Source organism: Lontra canadensis, unplaced genomic scaffold (assembly GCF_010015895.1).
Source record: "Lontra canadensis isolate GAN:19392208 unplaced genomic scaffold, GSC_riverotter_1.0 scaffold154, whole genome shotgun sequence".
Taxonomy (NCBI): domain Eukaryota; kingdom Metazoa; phylum Chordata; class Mammalia; order Carnivora; family Mustelidae; genus Lontra; species Lontra canadensis.
The window spans coordinates 443522-467605 of NW_022631148.1; the positions used below are offsets into that span (position 1 = coordinate 443522).

Below are 24084 nucleotides of genomic sequence, written 5' to 3' on the forward strand. Positions count from 1 at the left end.
TCAGGCCAGAGACGCAGGGAGCCACACAGAACCAGCAGCTACTCCAGGCCCAGGGGAGTCCTGACGTGCCACCGTCCTGGGGGGAGAACCCAGTGAGGTCAGGGCCCAGGCCACACCCACAGTGCAGATGGGGCTGGGCTGGTCCATGAGGGCCCCCATAGTACAGGCTCTGGACAAGGCTAGGGGGGCAGGGCCACTGTGCAGGTACTTCCCTCTGCTGCCAGGGGACAAGGCTGCAGGAAGTGGGGTCCCCAGCGTTCACCAGGAAGGTGTGTAATTCTAAGGAACACAGTAGGAATGAGTACCAATCATCCAGATCCAGGTTTTCTGAAAGATGACAGGGCCCTGGGGCCCGGAGACCCTGGGGGACGTTGCTAGAACTCCCCCAGCAAGGGTTAACTTAATTAGCAAGGTCTCTGCTCAGCCTCTCGAGGAGTCACTAGCTGGAGGAAGAAGCCACAGGCCTGGTGAGTCGCTTCCAGCCAGAGCAGGGACCAGTGTGACCTGTGACCCCACCACAGATCTGTCCACAGTTAGGCTGAGGATCTGTGCAAGCGGGAAGAGAGGGGAGGCAAGGCATGGGGGGCTGAGACTGTCACTGGCCCAACCAGACACCGGAGGCTTTTGGGCAGGAATGGAGTGACTGTTTCAAATGGATGCTGGGCTCAACCCTATCATCCAAGCTGCCAGTCCTGGCAGAACCAGGGGGCTGGGACATCCTGGGGGCAGTATCACTTGAGAAGGGCTGACCCAGGATGTGTGCAAGAGAAGCAGGCAGAAGCAGGAAGCAGACTCCGGCCTTGCCAGTCCTTAGCCGTGTCAACACCCAAGGCTGAACCTCTAGAGGGGAGGACAGGAGCAGGTGGTCGCACACAGGCCTTCACCCAGGCAGGGAGGTGCCTCGGTAGGGCGGGCCCAAGCCAGCCCAGCTCAGCTGCTTATTCCCCAGCGGCTAGAAAGGGAGGACCAGGCCCAGCTACCAGCCCAGCTGGCAGTGTGTTAGGCCTCCTCGGTAGCCAGGAGAAGAGAGGCAGGAGAAAGTGGGGAAGCAGTTGCTGGGGCCAGTCTTCTTCCCACTGGAAGAGCCAAGGCCAGCGCTGCAGAGCCTGGCTAGGAGCCAGGGATCCAAGGAGGCAGTGAGAAGTATAAGGCAAAGAATAATGTCCCGTAGTTACAGCGCGGCCTCTGGGGCTGGTGAGGCGGGCTGGACAGAGTGGGAGGAAAGGCTGCCCAGTTGGCTGGCCCCAGCTTCCAGCTCCCAGGGCCTCACGGCCCCTTCCTGGGCAGGAGCCCCACGCCCCCATAAGGCTGAAGCCAGGAGGAAGAGTCCCCGTTGGGGCTCTCCGAGAAGGGGCAGCAGGGCAGAGCTCAGAGGCCCCTGGAGTCAGGGCTGGGGAACAACTCCCCGTGGTGATCCAGAAGGAACTTGGTGAACGTGTTGATGGGATTAATGGCTTTGAGGGTGATGGCAGCATCCTTGGCCCACAGCAGGTTAGGGCCGAAGACAACAGCCAGGTTAGTGTTGGTCATCTTGTTCTGGTCACAGTGGGCAGAAATCTGTGGAGGGAATTGGGGCGCTCCAGCAGGAAGCCACGGACCCTGCTTCCCATGCCCAGGAGCGGTGGGCTGACCGTTTCTTCTCCCGCCCTCCTCCGGGCGCATCTCAGAGGCCCTGGTCTCACCTGCACCAGGAAGGCAATGAGGAAACGAAGCACCTGGTAGTTCTCCTCAGGCAGTGCCCGGAGTGCCTGCAGCGTCGCCTCCACTCTCTGGCTCTCATCAATGTCTGCAAGGAACCAGGGCCCGGGTCACAGCAACCGGGGACACGAGCCAGAACCGAGACACCCCCCACCCCAGCCTTTTCTTGGCGGACAGGCCAAACCTGCCTGCTCTGAGTCCAGGACTGACCCCAACCCAGCAGAAACAGCACAGAGCAGGGGAGGGAAGGGCAGGGGCACTCACTGAGGAAGCCCACGACATGGGGGTACAGGTCAAAGGTGAGCAGGGGCTCAGGAAGCTCCCGGAGGAAGGTCTTGAGGATGACCGCGGGCAGGTGCAGATCATTGTACTGGTCGAAGTCCACTGGCAGCCCTAGGGCGGGCGGGGGGGGGGGGGCGCGGTGGTGGTGGGGAGGAGTGGGCCTAGCCTGGAGGCTAAGCAGAGCCCACTGCACCAGCACCCCCCACCCCACTGTGGAGCCTCCTCTCGCATAGGCCTTCCCTCTTGCTCTGTGATGAGGGGACCGGGTAGAACCGGGCCCCCCAGTATGCACTATAGTGACTCCTGAAACCCGGGACCCGGAAGCCTGATGGATGAGGCAGCAGGCCTGGGACAGCCAGGCAGGAGTGGGACCCCTGCAGTCGGGCCAAATGCCACAGAATGTCTAGCAGGAACAGAACATGGGGCCCTTGCTCACAGGGGAGCAGAAAGCAAAGAGGCCCCCTCACAGTCACATACATGTCCCCAGCTCACCAGTCCCCCAGGATCCGTACTGCCCCTGTGACCCCGGGCACAGCCCCTGACCACTCACCCATGTTGTACTTATGCTGTACTTCCCGTACCACTTGGGTGTTGGCCGACCTCCGGAAAATCCCCTCAGTGGTGAGAGCTGGGGAACAGCAGGGCCCCGGTGAGTCTAGGCTCCGGGGCAGGGCGTAGACGCCTGGACCCGCTTAGTCTCGGGGCTCCAGAGAGGGTCGGTGTAGGGGCCGGTGCACGTGGGGCCTCTCGGCCCTCCCCTGCAGCTTCCCGAGGGGACCTGGGAGGCCGAGCTGAGGAGGGGCCTGGGGTCAGGGCTGAAGGGGAAGGGGCAGGTCCTGGAGGCCCTGTGGCCAGCGAGTGGCCTTGGCACTCACCGTGGGCCTGCAGGTGGGCAACGGTCTCCCGGAGCACAAGCGGAATGGGCTCCTGCTCTGGGTTCTTCTCCTGGAGGCTGTTAGGAACAGGGGCAGTGAGCAGGGTCTGCCGCCCTCTGCGGCCCCCACTGGCCAGGCCTGCCCGCCTCTCCCCTACTCACTGCTGCAGCGAGACCCCGAACTGCTGGTTGGGCAGAGGGGGCCGTGGCGGCATGGGCTTGGGGGCGGTGGCAGGGCTCTTCTGTGTGGATTTGAGGAAGTCGTCATACCTTGGGGAGGCAGATGGGAGGGTCAGGCCACCGACCTGACTTTGCAGTCACGTTGGCAACCCTCGCTCGTCAGGCGCTCCCTGTGCGGCTGCACAGGGTCACGTCACCCAGGCCGCCTGGCAGCGCTGCACGACACACGACCGAGCCGGGCAGGGCTGAGGGGCTGCAGTCACAGAGCTCTTTAAGTGACAGAAGGGGGACCTGAACCCGCGCTCTCCGACCCCTGCGCAGGCTCTTCGTCGCTACCTTCACCCCCTCTGCTCATCCGGGGCTGCTTGAAGCTCCCTCCCCCTTGGCTGGCATGTCCCCGGGCCCCTGCGAGCCGGGCACGCACTTGAGCCCCCGCCCCCGCCTCACTTGAGCACTTGGCGAGGGATTCCCAGTTGCTCCAGCTTCACGTGCTCGCTCAGCTCCCTCAGGTAATTGACATAGAAGATCTTCTGCCCGAACTTGAAGCTGCCGGCAGAATAAAGGGCATGGGTAGGCACCGGTGGGCCCATTTTGGCAGGCTTCCACCTCCCCCTCAGCAGCCCCCCGGAGATCAGACACAGCTGGGCCCCATGAAGGCCTGTCCCCAGAAGGATTGGCTGCCTCAGGCGTCTGATCCAGAGTTCCAAGGGAAGCACGGGGAGGCCGTTGTCCTCCCCGATCAGCCTCCTCACCTAATGATGGGCTTAAAGAGGATGAGCAGGGTCTTGATGAACATGGTGGGGTGCACGATGTACAGGGCTTTAATGTTCTTCTTGTACCTGCAGAGAGACACCAGGAACTCAGCAGCGGGGGTGGTGCGAGAGGCACAGAGCTAGGTTCTTTGGGTGCACTTTCTGATCTGCGTACTCAGGGAAGGCCTGAGAGTTAAGTGCCATGGTTGTCCCATTTTACAGACTAGGAAACAGAGTCTCAAGAGAGGTCACAGAGCAAGGAAGTACAGAGACTGGGATTTAAGCCCAGGAGGTTTCAAATTCAGGTTCTTTGCTTTTACCCAGGGCGGGCTTGGGGGTGGGGGGAGGGGGGACCTGCCTCCTCCCCCCCGCCCCACATGGAATAAGATCCTGCGCAGGCAGAGGGCAGCGGTCCACAGCCATTTACCCCCAGGCCCCAACCCACTTGCGGTCAAACTCGCGGTAGGCGTCCCGGAGCCAGCTGAGCGAGGGCTTGTTGTCGCTGGTCAGGCCGTGGTGCAGGTAGAGCAGCGTATAGTCGCTCTCCACGTACTGGTCCAGCGTGTGCTTCAGGTACCTACAAGAGCAAAGCCCCACTCAGGCCTAGCCTCGATTCGGCGGCGGGGGGGGGGGGGGCTGGAGGCACGGCCTGGCACTGCAAGCATCCCCTGTGTCCATCCTCCACCTCCCCACGAGCCCCTCCTGCACTGCCTGTTCTGGCTGCGGAATCACCGGCTCCACTGTGTGGAGGAGGCTCCGGGTGGTGGCTGGGCTGGGCGGAGGAAGAAGAATGAGAACAGCAGCCCCGGCCAGAAACGAGGAAACCAGGACTGGAACTGGGGCCCTCTCGCATACCCTGCAGAAAAATGGGAGTAACACTCCCTATGGGACCGCCCCGAGGCGATCATGATGATGACAGACACCATTCATCAATATTTTATCTTGTAGTGTCTGCCAAGCACTCCACATACATTATCTCATGAGTTCCTCTTAACATCTGGGGCTGATTATCCCCTCCTTAAACGTGAGACCAGTGAGGCTCAGAGAGGTTAAATGCTAAATCAGAGTCACCCATCTTGCTCTGGAGCCTGGAGCTGAACTACAAGTTCACCCTGCTGACCTGACCACACAGGCAGGCATGCACAGTGTTAAAGCTGGATTATTACTGCTCCACAGTAACCGAGCCCTGGACACACTGAAAACTCCACAGCTTACAAAGGGCTGTGACATTAAAAGACAGCATTCTGTAACTACAAGACAGCAAAAACTGCAGTGACAGTACAGTCATCCTTTGCTGGATGTTATGACCTTTTGGAGGGCAATAAAGTGATGTTTATCAGAAGCTAAAAAAAAGCCCATGCTCTTTGACCCGGTAAAAATATGTCCAGGAAGCCACCCTAAAGAACAATCGGAAATGAGCAGAACTGTTTTTGTAGAAGGCTGTTCACAGCAGCCTGTTTTACAACGGAAAAACATTTTTTGAGCAGCAAGCTAACTGTTCAGGAACAGGGAATTGGTTAAATACATTACAGGCCATCTAGAAATAGGACATCTTGCGGGATGTTTCTGCAAACAGAAGCAATCTGTGAAGTCAGGTGTCAAGAGAGTGCTTACCCTCTGGGGAACCTGCTAGAAGAAAAAAGGGAGGTCTGTGGGTGTGGACAGGTGTATTCAGTTTCTGAAAATTCGTCAAGTGGTACGCCAATAACATGTTTTTTTTTTTTTTTTTTAAGATTTTTTTTGACAGATCACAAGTAGGCAGAGAGGCAGGCAGAGAGAGACAGGAGGAGGAGGCAGGCTCCCTGCTGAGCAGAGAGCCCGACCCGGGACTCGATCCCAGGACCCTGAGATCATAACCTGAGCCGAAGGCAGAGGCTTTAACCACTGAGCCACCCAGGCGCCCCGCCAATAACATGTTTTTAAAAGATGTCTTGGAAGTGTGTTTAGTGCTCAGAAGGTAACGTTATGGGGGATAGAGGTGACTACACAAAGATTTGTTTACATTATAGAAAAAAAATAGGTGAATACACGAAAATATTAACTGTAGTTTTCTCTCCGGGTGGTAGGTTCATGGGAGATTTTATTTATCATTGTCTGTATTTTTTCTTTAAAGCTACTTACATTTTTTTAAATCCTTGAAATCTGTAGTACTTTACAAATGTATACGATGGCATTTCATGCATATTATCTTATGCCCAAGACAACCCCGTGAGGTGGGCACAATTCTTATTTTTATAGGATTCAGAAGAGAACTGCCCCCAAACACACAGCTGGTAAGAGGCAGAGTGAAGCTTAACTGGTCTTTTGAATCCAAGCTTCGGGCACTTTCTCTTCCAACCCCCAGATGTGGCTGGATGGCCGGGAAAGGCCTCGGCTGCGATAATGAGACTGACCCGCGAGGAAAGTGCTGCCCTGCAGGCTGGGGAGGGGGCGGGCAGGAAGACCCCCTCTAGGAAGGGATGGGGGGACAGACAGGACAGATGGCAGAGGGCTTCCAGAAGTCAGAGGAAGAATGGAGCGGACTCACTCAGCAAGCGCTCTCCTGAAACCTGGGTGCTTTCCCATCTCCTTCCTCTGACTTCCTCCCACTCCGACTATTATCTGGCCAGGAGTCTGTCACCTGCCAACTCAGTTGCTGTGAAGGGTAGGGTGTGTGACTCAGCCGCCCTCAGGCCGAGCTCCCTGGCCTGTTCCTGGCTGGGCCATGTGATGGGCCTCAACAAGGCTCTGCCTGCCTGGCTGGGGGGCGACAGCAGAAGGGCTCCAGAAGCCTGATGGAAAACTCCCACAAGGCTGGAGAGCCTCAGGCCTGGCTCATCAACTGTGGACTCTGCACTCAGGCCCTTCCCCTTCTGCAGCCGCACCCCTGGCCTGTCCCTGACCCCTCCCCTCCCACCCCTACTCTGTTCCCCACACAGCCGGTCCCTGACCCCTCCCCACCCCTACACACCCACCCCCCCACCCATCCCCACACAGACTGTCCCTGACCCCTCCCCACACACCCACACACCCACACACCCACGCACACTCACACACAACCATTCAGGATCCCAAAGAGCTGGTATGGGCAGCGCAGCCACCTTCAGTTTCGGGGAGTGCTTTAAAGAGACGAGGAAAGACGTGCAACACGCTAACTGCACACACACAAAGGGGCCTCAGGAGAAGTCCGCTAGGGCTCTGCCTCCATGGATGTCGGGCATGTGCCGGCAGCCCGCTGCAGCTCAGTAATGAATGCTCATCAGAGCAGGGTCTGGCAGGCGCGCCTGGGCGGTGCAGTTGGTTAAGACTCTGACTCTTGGTTTCGCCTCAGGTCATGATCTCAGGGTCGTGAGATCGAGTCCCATGTCATGCCCCGCGCTCAGCACAAAGTCTGCTTATCCCTCTCCCGCTGCTCCTCCCCCTTCTCTCTCTCTGTAAGATAGATAAAATCTTAAAAAAAAAAAAAAATGGGAAAGAACAGGTCTGTCAAATTCCTGCTTTCGATCGGCTTTCAGACTGGCATTCAATTTCTAGACCAGCCAGAGCTAGTACATGTATTTGCCAACAGGACCCAGACAGGTACAGAGGCCACTGGCACCAAATTTGGCACAAAAAACCACAAATCATTCATGTAAACGATGAACTGTAAGCATAGCACAAGCGACACGTCGTCCCCACCAGCCCGCACTGGGGGACAGTATTTTACTTTTCCAAGCATGTTTGTGGGCACTATCTCCACCCTATAAGGAAGGAGGGCTGCATTTGGACGCCCTCAGTGAGGGATGAAGACACCTGCCAAGGCTGCAGTTCCCCTCCCACTCCGACTACAAACAGGTTGGACGACACCTAGCCTGGTGCTCTCCCCAAAATGTAAAGAAGAGCTCCCTTGGGAGGAGAGGAGAGGCGTGGAGGGAGGCAGCTTGGTACCTCTGGGTACCACTGGGCATCAGGCAATGGTGGGGGAGGGGGGTCTGGTCACCTGTCCCACCACCATCCCTGTGGGTACTCACCCCAAGAGTTTGCTGTGGTCCAGCTGGTGGCTCGGAGGCATCCGGCAGGCACTGAACACAATGATCTTCCGCCCATACTTGTCGTCTCCTAGGTGTAGAGAAAGTTGAGCGGTGAGTGGAAGATCAACGGAGAGAAGTGGGGCGAGGAACTAAAGGGTGCCAGGCCCAGAGACCCATGCCACGTGGTAGAGGGGCCAGAGCGGCCGACACACAGCCTGGGCAGCTGTCTGCACTCAGGCATGTGCTGCTGAAGAAAGAGGGACAGGCTGCTCTCAGGGCTACTGAGCTGGGGTCTAAAAAAATAACGTTAACTCAAAGTCCCACCTGGCAGAAACACCCACACGCCCATCAATGCGTGAATGGCTAAAGGAAATGTGGTCTATCCATGCAGAGGGATGTGGGTTGGCTACAAAAAAGGATGAAGTACTGATCCATCCTACATTGTGAATGGACCCCGAGAACAGGATGCTAAGTGAGCTAAGTGAAAGGAGCCACACCCCAAAGGCTACCTATTGTATGACTCCATTTATGGGAGTTATCTAGAATAGGCAAATTCACAGCACATCCGTGGCTGCCAGTTGCTGGGAGGAGGGAGGTTAAGGACTGGCTGTTTCTGGTTACAGGACCTGGCGTGGGTAGGGATGAAGCTGTGTGACTAGACAGAGGTGGCTGCACCCCACTGTGAAGGTCCGAAATAGCACCGATTGCGCATTTTAAAATGGTTAACTAAAAAAATTGAAAGTCACACCCACCCAAGCAATTGTGACCTTGCCAAACAGTCATCTTAAAAGCCCATGAGTGTTGCAGAAGCATCGCCTCTCAGCAGCATGCATTTGGAAAGCGTCTTGATGCTAACTTCGCGGCAAGTCCAAGGCCATGGAGAACATGGGAGTAATGACACTGGTCTCATTTTTGACCACTAGCAGCACTTCCTGATTTTATTACTAGGATTACAACCACACTTGGCTCTGACTTCTGGACATTCCTAAAAATCATATCCTTTCTCATTAAGGATATTCGACAGAACATGGAGTTCAGAGGCATTTGTAATGCTTTGGAAAAATGCTTGTTTGGCTGTAATCGCTCAGGGGTGTTCGTCTAAAACTGGTCACTATTTGATGGTCTGATCATCTGGCTTTGTTGGGAAGCCGGGGAGCTACTGCCCTCCAAGGTGAGATGCTCTTCCCGGGTCATACAGACCAGGGACACCAAACAAAGCTTGATAAGGACAAGGCTTGGTCCCCACTCCATGTCCCAAGAACCCTCCCTGCATCTTTACCTTCACGCCTCTCCAAGGACACCATACCACAACTGCCTAACTGTCATTGCTTCAGAGGCAAATGAAAATACTTATATAACTCATGAAATCGCATGGACTGTGTTCTCCACCCACCTCTGTGGACTAAGGACCACCCCTCCCCCAAATGCCTTGCTGAGTGTCCTTCTCCGTATTTAGTAAACCATGATCTTGATGCTTCTTCTCGGTCAGTGACTTAACCCAGGAGTCAGTACTTTTCCAAAGTGGTTGCCAAGGCTCTGACCCTTTTCTGTAGGGCTGAGGCAGGACTCATCAGAGGGGCTGAAGGAGGTTTCTGGAATGTGGACAGTGTGGCCCCAGGCCCTGCTGGCTGCATGGCTTGGTGCGTTGGCCTGATTCAGCACCTCACTGCCAGCAGTCTGACTACCATGTCCAACCTCTAGATCAGCCCCTCCAACCAGCCCATCTCCACCCAAAATACCCCAAGCCTAGGGAGAGGCTCTGCTCTTCCATCTGAAAGCTGCCCCAACTTCTAGCTTTGGAGAATGACGAACACTTACCTGCCCGCAACTCTCCTGCCTTGAATCCTCCTTTCCTCCTGAACTCCACCCCAGATAAACAATCTGCCCCCACCCCCACCACCCTGTAGATGTTCTTTGGAATGACTTGCAGGATTCTCCAGGCTCGACACCATGCACACTTCCAACACTGATGTGCCTGCAACCCAGTCCACACCAGGCAGCTTTGGGCCTCTGCTGTTTCTCTTGCCAGACAGAACTTCTCAAGACAATTCCGCAACCCTTCTCCAGACTAACTCCTCAGAACCCTTAAGACTCATTCCAGGCATGATCTCCTCCCAGAAGCCTGTGTCCGCTCCTCCTTCCTTTCCCCAGACAGTTTAGCTGAAACGTTTTCAGGGCTCCCATCTCTGTTGTGACACTTTGACTCTTCTGCAGAATTGTTTATGTGCCTGTCCCCTACACTGGTTTATGAGCAGGGATCACATCTCACCCATCTCAGAAATTCTAGTGCTGGTCCCGAGGCCAGCCTGTGGCAGGTATTCGAGAAACCTTTGTGCTGGAAGCCTACACAAAGTCAGCGGTCAGCATTACAATGCACGCCTGGTTCTATTTCAGAGTTTGCTCACCATGATATCTAGGTTACAAGACTGCTTTAGAAGGTTCCCCAAAGCCTGGGACAGAGGTTCTCCAGACTTAGGAGCAGAGAAGCCTCTGCGAGCCGCCCGACAAGGTGCAGCTGGATCCAACAAACAGTCCGTTTTGACGAACCAGATGCCACCTGCTTTCTGTCACACCCTCGCCTAGATCCTGAGCTGCTGGGTTCCCTCCAGCCAAGTGGGGGTGGCTCTCAGGCCTGTTCTGAGCTCTTCCCGTAGGCCCTGACAGGAGAAGGAGCAGACTGGTGAAGGAGGGACAAAGGGTCAGTCTGGTCAAGCCAGCCTCATGCATAATCTGGAACCTCAGAAACCCCTGGGCCTTCTGCCATGAGCCTGTGAGGGGAGGGACATCTGCCTCCTCCCCTCTAAGTGGAGGAAAGACCCAGAATGAGGGGGAAAATGCAGGGAGGAGCAAGGGGCATTCCAAAAGATTCTTTTCATCCTTCTCCCAACACGGATGCAGCCCTCACTGGCTGGCAGGTTTGAGGGCTTAGCCAGGACAGGAAGTCCGAGCTCACAGGGCTGTGGAATTTAAAGATCTGGTAACCGGTTAAACAAGCAATTGAGGTGAGGGGCCAGGGGTCCGAGGCTTCCTCAGCTGGCCTCGACACCTCATAGACGGGAAACTTTGCTTTCTCAACCGGGACTCCACTAAGGTCCTGATGATCAATGAAAAATACGACGCACACATACCCTAAGAGAAGAGGTCCACATCACTCATATTCTCAAAGAGGACTCTGAACAGTTCTAAGAACCCCTTCACTGGACTGTCTGCTCCCTTACTGAAGTAATGTGTGTTTTTCCTCACTGAGTCCTCCAGGCTGACCACAGGGCTTAAAAGTGCCTGCTGGATTCTGTTGGATGCGGATGGGGGCAAAAGGGGTGATCGGTAAGGTGCTGGATAGCAAGACTCTCAGACAAGCAAGGGTCAAGACGCGGGTGACCCCAGGGCCTAGCCGCCGTCCTTCCCTCCCTGGAGTGGAGTCCCGTTGCTCAAGTTCTTGGGTGGTTTGGCACCCGCCAGCACACAGGGCAAATATGTCACTACGCAAAGCAAGTGTGAAAAGGAACTTCCCTCCTGACCTCAGGAGAGAATAGCCTGAGAGGAGAGGAGCCGGGAGCCCTGCTGTCTCCAGGGCACTGGGGGCGAGGGCTCGATGAGAAGACGCGGCACTTGTGGAAAGCACCAGGAAAAGAGCAAGCTGCCCGAGCAGGGAGCCTCTGCATTCCCCGGACACCAATCAGGACCGCTCCGCTCCGGGCGGGCCTGGGGGTTAATCAGCAACAGCGCTGCCGTCCTCCCGCAGGCAGGCTGAGAACCGCTGGACCAGCCACCGACTGCGCACAACCTGCAGCGCGGGCCCAGAGGGTGGGAGGTGGGAGCTGGGGAGCTGGGGCCGGCTCCCACATTCGTCAAACTGCTCAATGGTTGGGAATACTGCAGCCAGCTGACGCCAGGTTGGTGCTTGGAATCTGCTGTGGTAGAAATTACAAATGCTACAAATAAATAATAGTCCTCTTTTTTTCCCCTTTCCAGAGAGCGAACTGTTAAACGTTTGCCGGCACAACACTGCTAAGAACCCACTCGGACTGAGTCAAATCTGATGGAGGAGCCGGACAGCTACCACCAGCATGGAGGACGCAGGCTACACACGAGCTGGGGACGACACCTCACACCTGCCCTCTGGTCCAATATGGGCTCTTTCTCCGGTTTCTAATGCTGGGAAACTGGCCTCCCAGGAAGGACATCACCATAGTCTCATCAAATGACATCCAAACTCTTCTCAGCAGTCAGAGAGACACAGCCATGGGGACACCCCCACCAGAGGGGCCCTGAGCCAGCGCTAAGGCCAGCCTTTCCCCACAGGACATGGCCTCTCAGTTCCCAGGAGCCCTTTTCCCTTTGGGCTCTGGAGGTGTCCCCATATGGCACCCCCTGTCAAACCTCCTATAAAAACCCTTTGCTATTTTCGGCTCCCAGGTACCACCAGCTCCCAGCTCCCAGGAATGGGGCTGCAATTAAGCGGCCACACCACTGCCCCGCCCCCCCGCAAGCCTCTACCAACAGCCCTTCTTGATCCACAGCCCAGAGGCCAAGCACAGACAGCCAGGAACACACCTACCTGGCTGGGCCCCCTCAGGCTCATCACACCCTGGGGAAACAGAAACATGCTGCAGCAAAGGGGTCACCCGGGGCCTGGCTGGGAGCGGGTCCCCCCTGCTCTGCCTGGTGTCTTGGCCACACCAGCCAGGAGGATAGAAACTATGTTATATCTCATCAGATACCCACCCCATGCCCCAGGCAGGTCCGTTTAGGGAAGTGAGGAGAGAAACCTTCTGAAACCTTCGGGTGACTCTCCTGTCCCCAGGTGAGGATCAGGCCCAGAAAGAACTCTCAACCTTACTTCTGCAGGGGTGAAAGAAGCCACAGCTGAGGCCTCCGACTCAGGCCAGGGCAGGCAGCAGGAACACAAATGCCACGGAAACACTGCTGACATGAGGGGCAACTCTTTCAACGGCCCCGTCCCTCTTGGACCCTGGCATTCAGAAGAGCTAGAGTTCCCTGTGGCTTCCCTATGGCCAGATGCCTGCAGGGCCCCCTTAGCCCGTGCCACTGGGCTCCAGGCCATGCGCTGCCTGGCTTCCTCTGCCTGCCCCAATGCCTCAGTGCAAGGCCATGCTGTGGCTTACAGTTGCCTGTCCTCACTAGTGAGGACAGACAACCATTAGGGAAAAGACAAAGAATCCTACCACTCTGGTTTCCTCTTCTAGTAGTAGTAGGACCCTAAGGGCAGAAATCAATCACCAACATCCTTGCTACCTCCCCTGCTCTGCATTCTGTGTTACAAACAAGAAAGTGGGAGCTCACTGAGGCCTAGCCCCAAGGGGAGCTCCATACCCACGCTCAGCACAGTAGCACATCTGCCAGAAACCTGATGCTTCCAGGGGGTCATGGGGCCCCTCACTTCTAGAAGGAGGCTCTGCCGTTCCAGACTTCCTTGGAGGTAGGTTTTTCACCAAAAGGAACCAGTACCTCCCTGGTCCCCAGTAACTGATGGGGTGGAAAAGTGGACATCAGGGCAAAGGGAAGGGAGGTTACTAGCAACTTATTCAGGGCCCATTATGTTCTGACTCCCGGCTAGGCCCTGACAGACATTTGCTGCTGTAATCCTCTCGGCAACCTTGTGAGGAAGAAATGAGCTCAGACAGCAAAGCTGGAAACAAACCACTCTCCAACTTCAAGGCACAAAGCCACATTGCCTCCCACATACCATCAGCCAACAGAGACAACAGGGTCAGAGGTCAGGATGTGACTGCCGGGGGAGAGACCAAGCAACCATCACAATCAAGTCTGTGATTTTAAAAAATTGTACTCAGGAGCCCCAGGGTCAGGGGTGAGACCACAGGAAGGGTCCCTGGGCCCCGCCCCAGCCCCATCTTTCCCCCTGTGGCACGAGGGCCAGGCTTCCTCAGGCTGGGAGTGCAGACCAGGAGGTAAAAGGTGCTATTGTGGGTGTGCTCACCTGCCACCTCCACAATCTGGTGCCGGGCGATGTCGTAGTAAGGGTCATCCCACTTCAGGTGAGTGACAGGTTCCGGAGAGCTGCTTTTGGAGTCATCTGTGGAACACGGCAAAGTCAGGGGATAAGCTGGGGGCACTGGCAGTGTTCTCCCTGAGACTCGTGTTCTCTGATCTTCCCCTCGGTGGGACCTGTGCTCCCAGCCCTACCCTGCTTGCCCTCCTCTTGCTCCCCTGGGGTCTCCCTTCAATAGGAAGGGAGTCTCCCCTTATTTTTTTTTTTTTAATATTTTAGTTTTTTATTTGACAGACAGAGTAGTCAGAGAGGCAGGCAGAGAGGGGGGAAAGCAGGCTCCCCGCTGAGCAGGGATCCCAACGTGGGGCTTGATCCCAGGACCCTGAGACCATGACCTGAGCTGAAGGCAGAAGCTTAACCCACTGAGCCACCCAGGTGCCTGGAGTCTCCCCTTCTAAGGCATGGAAGGCCTCCTGAGATCCAGAAGCGCCCACCTGACTTAGGAAAGTCGGGCATTTCGTCCGAGGGCCAGTTCTTCTCATCAATGGAGGCGAGCTTCAGCTGGTTCAGAGCCTGGCTAGTGTCATCCAAGGTCAGGTCATCCTGCAACTCTGAAAGCGGGTCCATGACCAGGCCTGTCCCCCACAGCTTCACTCCACAGGACCTGAAGAGAAACCGGGGGTGGGGGGGTCAAGTCAGGGACACCCTCATCTCCCTTGTACCTGCTACAGCAAGCCCTCCTGCTCTCACTCATTCCTCCCCCAGCCTCCCCTGTTCCTGTTCCTCAACGCATCGCATCCTGGCCAAGAGCTCCATGTTGCCCCGGATTCTCCACAGTTTAGGCATGTTGCCAGAAAAGGCAGCTGGGGCAGAGGATGGTGCAGCTTGGGGCCTGCCCTCAGGTCCTCCAGCTGGCTAGGGACAAGCCGTGCCAGGCCCTGTGCTGCCCACCACCCATCTGGTACAGTCATGCAGTCCCAGCCGCAGAGGGTAGAAAAGTCCATGCCCCTCTCCTCAGGGGTCATTGTGCACAGAAGCGTCCCAGGCGCCAACGGTTACAGAGGTGAGATGTTGCAAGCATCTAAGGTGTACGGGGATGTTCCAAACCCCCTTTGTGAAAAAGGTTAATTGTGGCTCTGGCTTTTGGCCCAGGGAAGAGGAGGTGGCCAGAGACCCCAGAGTTCCAGAAGAAAGGCTATGGTTGAGGTGCCCAGCTGCGTCTGCACCAGGACAGAAAAGGCTGGTGGAAGGAAGCAAGGGCTGGAATCTGCCTGCCAGGCACAGTAGGCAATCTGCAGCATCCTGGGGGCTCCCGAGCCCACTCCTATACGTAGGGAGCTCCTGACACCAGTTTCAAGATGGGAAAGGTCAAGACACTGCCCCAAGGATTGGCGAAGCACAGATGGGGAAGGCGGAAGCCCACAGCATCCAGAGCGCTGAGTCACAGGAGGTGAAAACCAGACCCGTAGCTAGAGCCGACTGAGAGGGAGAGGAGCCGGATGCCAAAGCTGGGTTTGCCCAGGTCTGGGGCTGGTAGTAAGGATGTGGCTGCGTGAAGCCCCAGGGCAGCAGCTTCTTCTCGGATTGGATTCAGTCCACTCAGTGCAGCCCCAGAGAAGAGGCTGCTGTAAGCCCACTACATTCCTGGAGTCCAAAAATGACATATATGGTCAGAGAATCGGCAGGACAGATAAAGAGTGAAAACAAGACCAGCCATGGGGAGGGAGAAGAGGGGAGAAGTGCCAGCTAGGATCCAGAGCCTGAACACCTCTGGGTTCTGAGGCAACATGACAACCTCCGGCACACGTCACCTCACAGCTGAGGACTCTGGATGGTAAACCGGCTCCCTGTGCCTAGCAACAACCACCCTGTTACCAGGGCAACCGCGCTGATTCAGTGGCAAAAGCCATTCCAAGCTCCTGAGCCAAAGCCAAGCAGCCAAAGAGCCAAAAGGCTATACAAAAACCAAAAACTGAAAAACCTTTCTCTTCCTTTCCTCCAGCCTCTTACCCTTATTCCCTCCTGCTGCATACCACCAAAACGTAAGTCCCTTCCATGAGCGCAGAGAAAGATGACCCTCTTTTATTTGGGCACGCACTTCTCCCAGTGAGTGCTGCTGTGCCCCACGCCCCATCTCACCCACTCCCTTCAAGCCTCCAATGCAGGCAACCCTAAGCCGAGGAATCCACTCCTGATTCATCACTCCTTTCCCCGTTCAGCCAGATGGCTGTGAGTAGTCCCCCAAAAGGGGACTCCACTGGGTAACTGGGACGGAATTCAGCTCACAGTAACCCCCGTTAGGCCTGAACCTTCTCTCTGCGCCTTCTCTTCTGTCACTGTCCGGGCACCAACTGCCCATTCGCCCTGCCCACAGCTACCCCAAGAAGTCTTTCCGCACACCGTGGGTGTCCGACGCAATGAAAAAGGCAGGAGATGAGGTCTGTGGAGAACTGGACTATAGTCCTGCTTGAGCCAATGAGTTGCAAAGATACTGGGTAAGTCTTTTTCCTAACTAGACTTCAATTTCCCTATCTATAGAAGCACAGGCTCCTCCCAGAAACAGAACTCTCCAGTATTCTAAAACACTTGCACTAAAGCGAACAACAGGATTAGAAGGAACAGCTGCACGCTGAAGTATGTGTGAGAGGAGAGGGACACCCTCTAAAGGGGAGTTGGACTTGAACGCCACCTCTTTTCCAGGAACTCCTCCACTACTTTGTCTGTTCTTCAGAGCTGACCACTGCTCCCATTCCATAACCTCCTTTTCCAGCAAAACTAATCACAGTTGTTTCCATCTCCCAGCCAGACTGGCCTCCAACCCATAGCTGCTTCCCTCTGGGAGTCCTGAAGTTTGGCTCCCTCAGTGGGAAGGTGAGGGAAGCTGGCTTGGGGAAATTCTAATTTAAAGTGGTGGAAATGAAGTATCCTGGCCGCATAAGGCTCCAGACACCTACAAGCCCTGTTTTGCTCTGTGCAAAATATTCCCTGCTCTGAGATTAGTATTTCCCTTCTGTAGAGGTAAAACACCTACTTATACAAAAACCTTTGAGAATCCTTCTAGGCAGAGTTTTTAACCTCTGGACTTCTCTGGAATTCTGATGAAATCTGTGGGTTTTTTCCCTAAGAAAACCCAGCACACACATGAAATCTTTTATGCAATTTTAAGGGGTTCACAGTCCCTCTGAGAATCCATTTAAGACCCCCTGACCTATTCAGCACATAGATGCTGTCATTTGTTGAATGACTGAATGAATGAAACCATCTCCTAAATGGAGAAGAGAACCAGTATTTGTTGAGGGCCTATGTAGCACCATAAAGTAGACAAATTATCTTTTAACTTCACAACAGCACCAGTGAGGTTTACTACTAAGTCCATTTTACTCTTAGAGGAAAGTGAGGACCAGAAAAAATAAGCAAATTGTTTAGGTAGGTCATACAGCAGAGTCAAAATTTTAATCTATGTCTGTATAAGGTGGTCTCTCGACACAGGTCAATTCCTCAAAACTTCTCTAAATGAGTGTCATTCATGTGATTCTGAAGGTTCAGAGAGGGCCCATAAAAAGATAAAGTAAAGCCTCTCCCCTTATCTTCAGGAAGAGCTCAGATAACAACTTGAAATCGTACTCTCTGGCACTGGAATCATCCTCTTGGTTGGGGCCCCAGAATTGCGAAAATGCAAATCTCACGACACAATAGCAAGGCTTTCAACTACAAGTGCGTTTGTCCAGAGCTTCAGGGTTTATAAAACCCCATACTGGGTGTAATTATCCCATTGCAGAGATTAAGAAACAGAGATGAAACCGTGGCTTAGTTAGTGGCAGGCTGGAATACTTCCCCCAAATTTCTAGTTCTTAGAGTTTCGCCAGATCGGATCAAAGAGACTTCCCCTTCCCATCGGCTTGCTAGATGACTGCGATCTGACCTGGACTCTGCTCTGGGAAGTGCAGGAGGAAACCAGCGAAGGAAACTCAGTCCCGTTACTGCAGACCCGGGAATAGGGCTGAATCCCTGCAGTGGGAAAGCCAGGATTCTAGGCCCCATCCCACTCCTGCTCCCACCCTCGGATCTGCTCGGATCATCCCCCTCCGGACCCTGTCCCTTCCGGTGACCTGTCTAGTCCCTGCCTTTTCTCCCCCCACCACCCAGGAAGACCCCACGCCCTGCAGCTCACCGTGGTCGGGTACTGCTCCCTCTGCCACGCCTGTCAAAGCTCGGCAAACATCCGGCTCCGCAGTAGAAAGGGAACCGCCCCCTCCCGGGTGCCCCACTCCCCAACCACTTCCGCCACACCTCCGACCCACTACCGGTTCGCTGCCCGGTCCATATATGGCTTTCCAGGATCCCCTCCCACTTCCTGCACGTGCCGGCCTAAGTGCCGGGGCGGGGTGGGGGGGGGGGGTGGAGGGGTTCGAAGGGAGAACAGCATAAGTGTCCGACCCGTCCCTCCCAAAAGAGGTGGTTGGAACAATTAGTTCCGCTTTTCTGATGCTGGAATCCCTGATGGTCCTCTGGAATCCTATGGTTCTTAATGTTCCCGGACGGAGTTTTGCCTCGCCGGTATTCCCCAACTCCCAGATCTGTGCACCTATGAGTCTGACTGTTAGCATTCTTTCCCGACGGGAAATTTGGAAGCCAATGACTGTTTCCGGGAGGAGCGAAGAAGAAGACGTTCACTTCCGGCGGAAGGAGGCTTTTCTGGAGGGATGGAAGAGTCGGAGGAGCTGCTCTCTGAGGGCGAGAAACTGCGGTTGGGTTAGTGACCCGCGGTGTCTCCGACCCTCGGCCCTGGTCTTTGATAGACTTAACGTTCCCTGCCTGGTCAACTCTCTCTCTACCACAGGCACTTTTCTTCCCTCGCCCGGGACCTTTCACCGTGCCCTCAGAACTCTCTGGGGACTTTAGAGTCCTCAAACCTCCGATTTGTCCACGTAGAGCCCTTACAGATCCCTCAGACTGCCGAGGCCTAACCGGATCTGCGGTTTCCCCTCGCACCTGTCCCCACGCTCACGACCTCGCGGGCCGTCCCCTCACTGCCTCCCCATCTCCCTGCAGCTCCCGACCCGCGCCCGGACTTGAGATGGATCCCTTCTGGACAAGGCTGTGCTCGGGGCCTCAGAGACTTCCCGCCCGGGCTGACCCGGGCCGTCCTCGCTCTAAAGAGCCTGCCCCGGGGCTTGGCCCTTGGCCCTTCACTCGCCGAGGAGCTGCGCTTAGGGGTCTGGTGTGTCGGGGCCGCCCTGCAGCCGGGACTGCTCTGGGGGCCGCTGGAAGAGGAGTCTGTCTCGGAGCAGAAGGGTGAAGAAGTGAAACCACGGCAGGAGGAGGTATTGAAGGCTAGGACTTGTCTTCTCCCTGACTGAAATTTTGGAAGCGGTTCAGTCATCTCTGGGCCTTCTTCAGTTCGTTAGAAAAACCAGGGTACTTCAAGACGTAGGCCATAGTTTTGGCCCTCCGCTCCAGGACTGTCTCTTCCCCTCACGTGCGGTAGTTAAGGAAGCAGGTGCAGAAAGTTGCTGAAAGCCACGTTTAGGGTCAGGAGTGACGAAAGCCAAGAGCAGAGGTGTTTAGAATTAAAAAGCCGTGGATTCAAATCCCAGCTTTGTCACCTAGCTGGTGAAATGACGGGTCTCATTCAACTCATTTATAAGATAAAGGGATGGCCGGTTTTTTTCGTTATTTGAATCTTGGGGGGTTATTTGGAGCAATAGTTGAGATAGTGCAGGTCAAGGGTTTCGTTGCATAACAGGTCTTAAAAAGAAAAGATGATGTACCTCTTACTCCTTCTTTTTGGTTGGTCCTCGCTGGAAGGCAGTATTGTGTTCCATTTAGTAATTCTCCACACAGTGGGAGGGAGGTGAGGGGGGTAGTCTTTTGCTCTTCACTTGCTGAAACATCAGACAACACAGTCCTGTAAAGGCAGAACCAGAGACCATTAACCTTCCAGGGGTTTCATGTTAGATCTGTCTCAGGAAAGGTTACATGCTTCCCCCACCCCCAACCCTGGTCCCCCCAAACACATGGGAGAAGGACTCTTATTGGTTTATTTCAGGACGTGTCACTAGGCCCATGGGGAGACGTGTGTGCTTGTGAGCAGAGTTCAGGCTGGACCAGGTAAGTTCCAGGAGAGTATGTAGTGAAGATGGTCCTTTTTGAGGCTTTCTGTCATGGCATGAGACAGAACCAGAAGCCCGCTGTAATCCCCCACCCAGTGAGTTTTTGCAGTGAGTGTTCCAAGGGCACGGGGTCTTTAGGACTCGGCCTGCCAGCAGCTGGGGCTTTAGGGAGGGCCACCTGAAGAGGGTCTCCTGAGCTAGCTGTTCCTCTGCTTTGCAGTTTGGTGCAGCGGGGCAGGCTGCAGAGTGAGGGGAACGTGGCCCCGGTGTGGGTCAGCGAGAAGCTCCATCTGCAGGTGTACCGGCTCGTACTGCCGGGCTCTGAGTTGCTGCTGTGGCCCCAGCCTCCCTCCGAGGGCCTGAGTCCCACCGAGCCCGGCCTAGAGGAAGAGGCAGCCGTGGCTGTGGTGACGGAAGTGGACTCTGGTGTTCAGCAGGAGGTGGACTCTCCGGGGCAAGATGCGGCAGAACCTTGGACAGGTACGTGGCAAATAGATGCTAGTTTCTCAGATTACCACCAGAACACCCTGTTGACAAGACAAAAGCAAAGCTTTGGTTCACGGAGATAAAGGAGAACATTAAAGTGTTAGTAGGTTTCCTGAGGGGAAGGGGGAAGCCTGAGTATTTATTGACATTTTGAAGCCTGGTATAAGGTGGGTCTTTCAGTGTGGAGTGGGGGTGGGGCTTGACGGGATTGAATAAAGGATCATGACATAATTGTTCAGGATCCATGGACCCCAGGCTAGAATTTTCAGGCAAGAGGCTCAAAGAGTCTTGGGGGTATAACCTGTCTTTTGATGCTTTCTGTTGCAGAGTATGGGTCTTTTCCTTAGAATGAACAGTATCAGTATTTGCAACTTTTATCTTCCAGAGTAAGTTTTCTGGAATAGTAAGGTCATGTTGATGAAGACAGCAAGCTGTGTATAAGGTTTCCAATTTCTTATGTTTCTTCTACTTGGGGTGGGGGTGGAGGTCTGTTTATTTTCAGATGAGCTGAGGTGAAGAGATGGTGGCCTGATTCATCCTAAGTGTGTGTCTTTAGAGGGAGAATAGGGACCTCTGGGGTAGCCTTCTCTAGGACGCTGGAGGTTTGGAGCACCATGGTTCCCAAGAGTGCTTCCCCAGGAGGCATCTGAGACTGGACATGAAGATAAGCACAGCCTGTGGTTCATGTTCCAAGGAAGAGATTGGTGTCCTTGCCCCTGCTGAAGTTAGGGACTGAGTAGGAGGAGACACATATTCTTAAGATTTCCTGGTAACACCACTGCTACCGCCTGTTACAGTTTCTCCTAACCCTAGCACCCTGCTCTTGTTTTGCAGATCCTGGTCACCAGTCACCCCCCAGCGTTGAGGGAGAGAGTATAGTAAGCCCTGGACTTAAGCCCCAAACCCAGGATCAGCTTTCCAAGAAGAGCCAAGCACTTGCTCTGCCCCCTCAGGATGGTGGCAGGGAGGAGGAGGACCCACCCCAGACACAGGAGCCACCTGAGCCTCCGAGCAGCTCTGCTCCCCAGCAGGGCCCAGAGAGCAGTGAGGCCAGTTGCTCGTCTTCTGCCAGGGGCAACCAGCTGCATGCTTACCTGGTCAGGAAGTTACGTGGCCCCTGTGGTCAGTGCCCGCCCAGAGAAAAGACCTCAGAGCCTGGGGCCCAGCAGGCTGAAGAACAGCAGCCCTCTGGCTTCCCTGCACGCTTGCGGAGCCCTCCTGGCCCAGCAGGAAGCTCCCCAAAGCAGAGGCGGCGGTACCGCTGTGGGGAGTGTGGCAAGGCCTTCCTGCAGCTTTGCCACCTGAAGAAGCACGCATTTGTGCACACGGGCCACAAGCCCTTCCTTTGTACTGAGTGTGGCAAGAGCTACAGCTCTGAGGAGAGCTTCAAAGCCCACATGTTGGGCCACCGCGGGGTGCGGCCCTTTCCTTGCCCACAATGCGACAAGGCCTATGGCACCCGGCGAGACCTCAAAGAGCACCAGGTGGTACATTCAGGTGCCAGGCCCTTTGCTTGTGACCAGTGTGGCAAGGCCTTTGCCCGCCGACCCTCCCTGCGGTTGCATCGCAAGACCCATCAGGTGCCAGCTACCCCTGCCCCGTGCCCATGCCCTGTGTGTGGGCGGCCCTTGGCCAACCAGGGCTCCCTGCGGAACCACATGCGGCTCCACACGGGGGAGAAGCCCTTCCTGTGCCCGCACTGTGGCCGGGCGTTCCGTCAGCGGGGCAACCTGCGTGGGCATCTGCGACTGCACACAGGGGAGCGTCCTTACCGCTGCCCGCACTGTGCGGATGCCTTTCCCCAACTGCCTGAGCTGCGGCGCCATCTTATCTCACACACCGGGGAGGCCTACTTGTGCCCCGTGTGCGGGAAGGCCCTTCGAGATCCACACACGCTGCGCGCTCATGAGCGTCTGCACTCGGGAGAGAGGCCCTTCTCGTGCCCCCAGTGTGGCCGGGCTTACACGCTGGCTACTAAGCTGAGGCGCCACCTCAAATCCCACCTGGCCGACAAGCCCTACCGCTGTCCCACCTGCGGCATGGGCTACACCCTCCCCCAAAGCCTCAAGCGGCACCAGCTCAGTCACCAGCCCGGGGCACCCGCCAGCCCACCCTGTGTGCCTCCCACTGCTTCTGAGCCCACTGTGGTACTGTTGCAGACTGAGCCAGAACTAGACACTGGCAGGGAACAGGACGTCTCCGCAGCCCGGGACGTCTTTGAGGTCACCATTTCTGAGAGCCAGGACAAGTGCTTTGTGGTACCTGAGGAGCCAGGCCCTGCCTCCAGCCTGGTGCTCATCCATAAGGACATGGCCTTCAGCGCCTGGGCAGAAGTGGAGGTGGAGACAGGCACCTGACCCTCCCCCCAACTCCCCCAGGGGAGCTCTGTATAAAGCTAGCGTTTTCTAGCTGCTGGGCGTCTGCGTCTTTCTGTTTGGGTTGCCTTTCTGTTTGGGTTGCCGGATGGAATTTAGTCTACTCTGAGAAGGAGGGGAAGGATTTCCCTTCCTGTTTATGGACCACCACATTGTTTCCCGACTGTAAGGTAAACCTGTTCCAGGTTTAAGAACTCCTTATTGAGCTCAGTAGAGCTTGTTCTGCGGCTTTCCCCAGGAGCTCCTCAAGGTGCTTGTTCTTTAAACGTGGCAGAAGTGACCCTCCCCTCCCCCATCAGATAGTCCTGTAGCTGGCAGGTCTGCTTCCCTGCTGGGGCTTAACACTGGGATCATCACTCCCCTGAGCCCCCTGAGGGACAGGCACTTCCATCTCAAGCCAAATGGAATGACTTGAGGGTTAAAAGGACTGAAAAGCAACTGGGGAAAAAAAGACCAGATGCTGAGCTCAGCTCACGGCTCACAGTTCTAACTTGGGCTCTGGGTGGTTTGGGCAGCCTTTCTCACCATCTGAGGGCTGTGAAGTTGGTTTTCTTTCTGTGCCGATAGACACCAGGCTCCTGGAGGCAGCTAGGGACAGATCTGGAGCCTTTGGAAGACTAGGCCAAAGGCAGCCCTTTTGAGGGAAGAAATGAACATGGATTTTGCGTCAGTGGCGGGCCTGGGCCACCCTGGGTGCTAGGACATAGCTATGCGCCAGACCGGGAGACGTCCTTTACAGAGGTCACGATCTAGGGCGGGAAGCATTGGATAAGAGTTTGCAGAGGATCACTAGCTGGTACTGTGTGGACCTGTTAACATGGGACGCTTTAACTCAGTCTGGGGCATCAGGGACAGCGTCCCCAAGGGATCGTGATAATAAACATTCAGCCCTTGTTGTGGGCCAGTTCTTTGTGTTTATTTATGTAATCCTCATAGCAGCCCTGTGTGGTTGGGGGTAGTAGTATTCTGGTTTTACAGATGAGAAAACAGCTTGAAGTGTCCTGCTCGAGGCGGCACAGCTCCTAGGTAGCGGAGCCAAGAGAAACTCTCCTGGTCTCATGCCAGAGTAAGGCTGTTGACCTTGGCGCTGCAGCCCTGCATCACAGCTGTGGTCTGATGGGTGGGAAGGTGGAGGTGCAGGGAACTGCATGTGCGGGAACCCTGTGGCCAGAGTCTCGGTGCTGTGGGTGATAGGCCGATGGGGCCGGGGCAGAGAGCAAGGGGAGGGGGCGGGACTGGATCTCCCCTGTCTTGCTGTGGGAGTTGGGGCTTTATTCTCAGAATACTGAGGAGCTCAATGACCTGCCTAGATTTGTGTTTGAAGAGACCACCGACGGACGGACGGGCTGGGGAGGTGTGGTTGT

The 24084-nt window shown here is 55.5% G+C and overlaps 2 protein-coding genes across 2 annotated transcripts; one reads left to right on the top strand and one right to left on the bottom strand.

Moving 5' to 3' along the window:
* Positions 1-474: 474 nt before the first annotated feature.
* Positions 475-18024, bottom strand: ARHGAP1 (Rho GTPase activating protein 1). The gene is made up of 13 exons (XM_032844746.1): positions 17920-18024; positions 14241-14424; positions 13735-13830; positions 7776-7863; positions 4232-4363; positions 3787-3873; positions 3482-3580; positions 3017-3124; positions 2856-2932; positions 2531-2608; positions 1963-2091; positions 1683-1786; positions 475-1557 (listed from the first exon to the last, which is right to left on the bottom strand). The coding sequence occupies exons 2-13, from the start codon at positions 14371-14373 to the stop codon at positions 1369-1371; spliced, it is 1320 nt and encodes a 439-aa protein (XP_032700637.1). The 5' UTR covers positions 14374-14424; positions 17920-18024; the 3' UTR covers positions 475-1368.
* Positions 18025-18370: 346 nt separating this feature from the next.
* Positions 18371-22753, top strand: ZNF408 (zinc finger protein 408). Its single transcript, XM_032844745.1, has 5 exons — positions 18371-18498; positions 18799-19070; positions 19796-19857; positions 20080-20339; positions 21180-22753. The coding sequence occupies exons 1-5, from the start codon at positions 18450-18452 to the stop codon at positions 22700-22702; spliced, it is 2166 nt and encodes a 721-aa protein (XP_032700636.1). The 5' UTR covers positions 18371-18449; the 3' UTR covers positions 22703-22753.
* The last annotated feature ends 1331 nt before the right edge of the window (positions 22754-24084 follow it).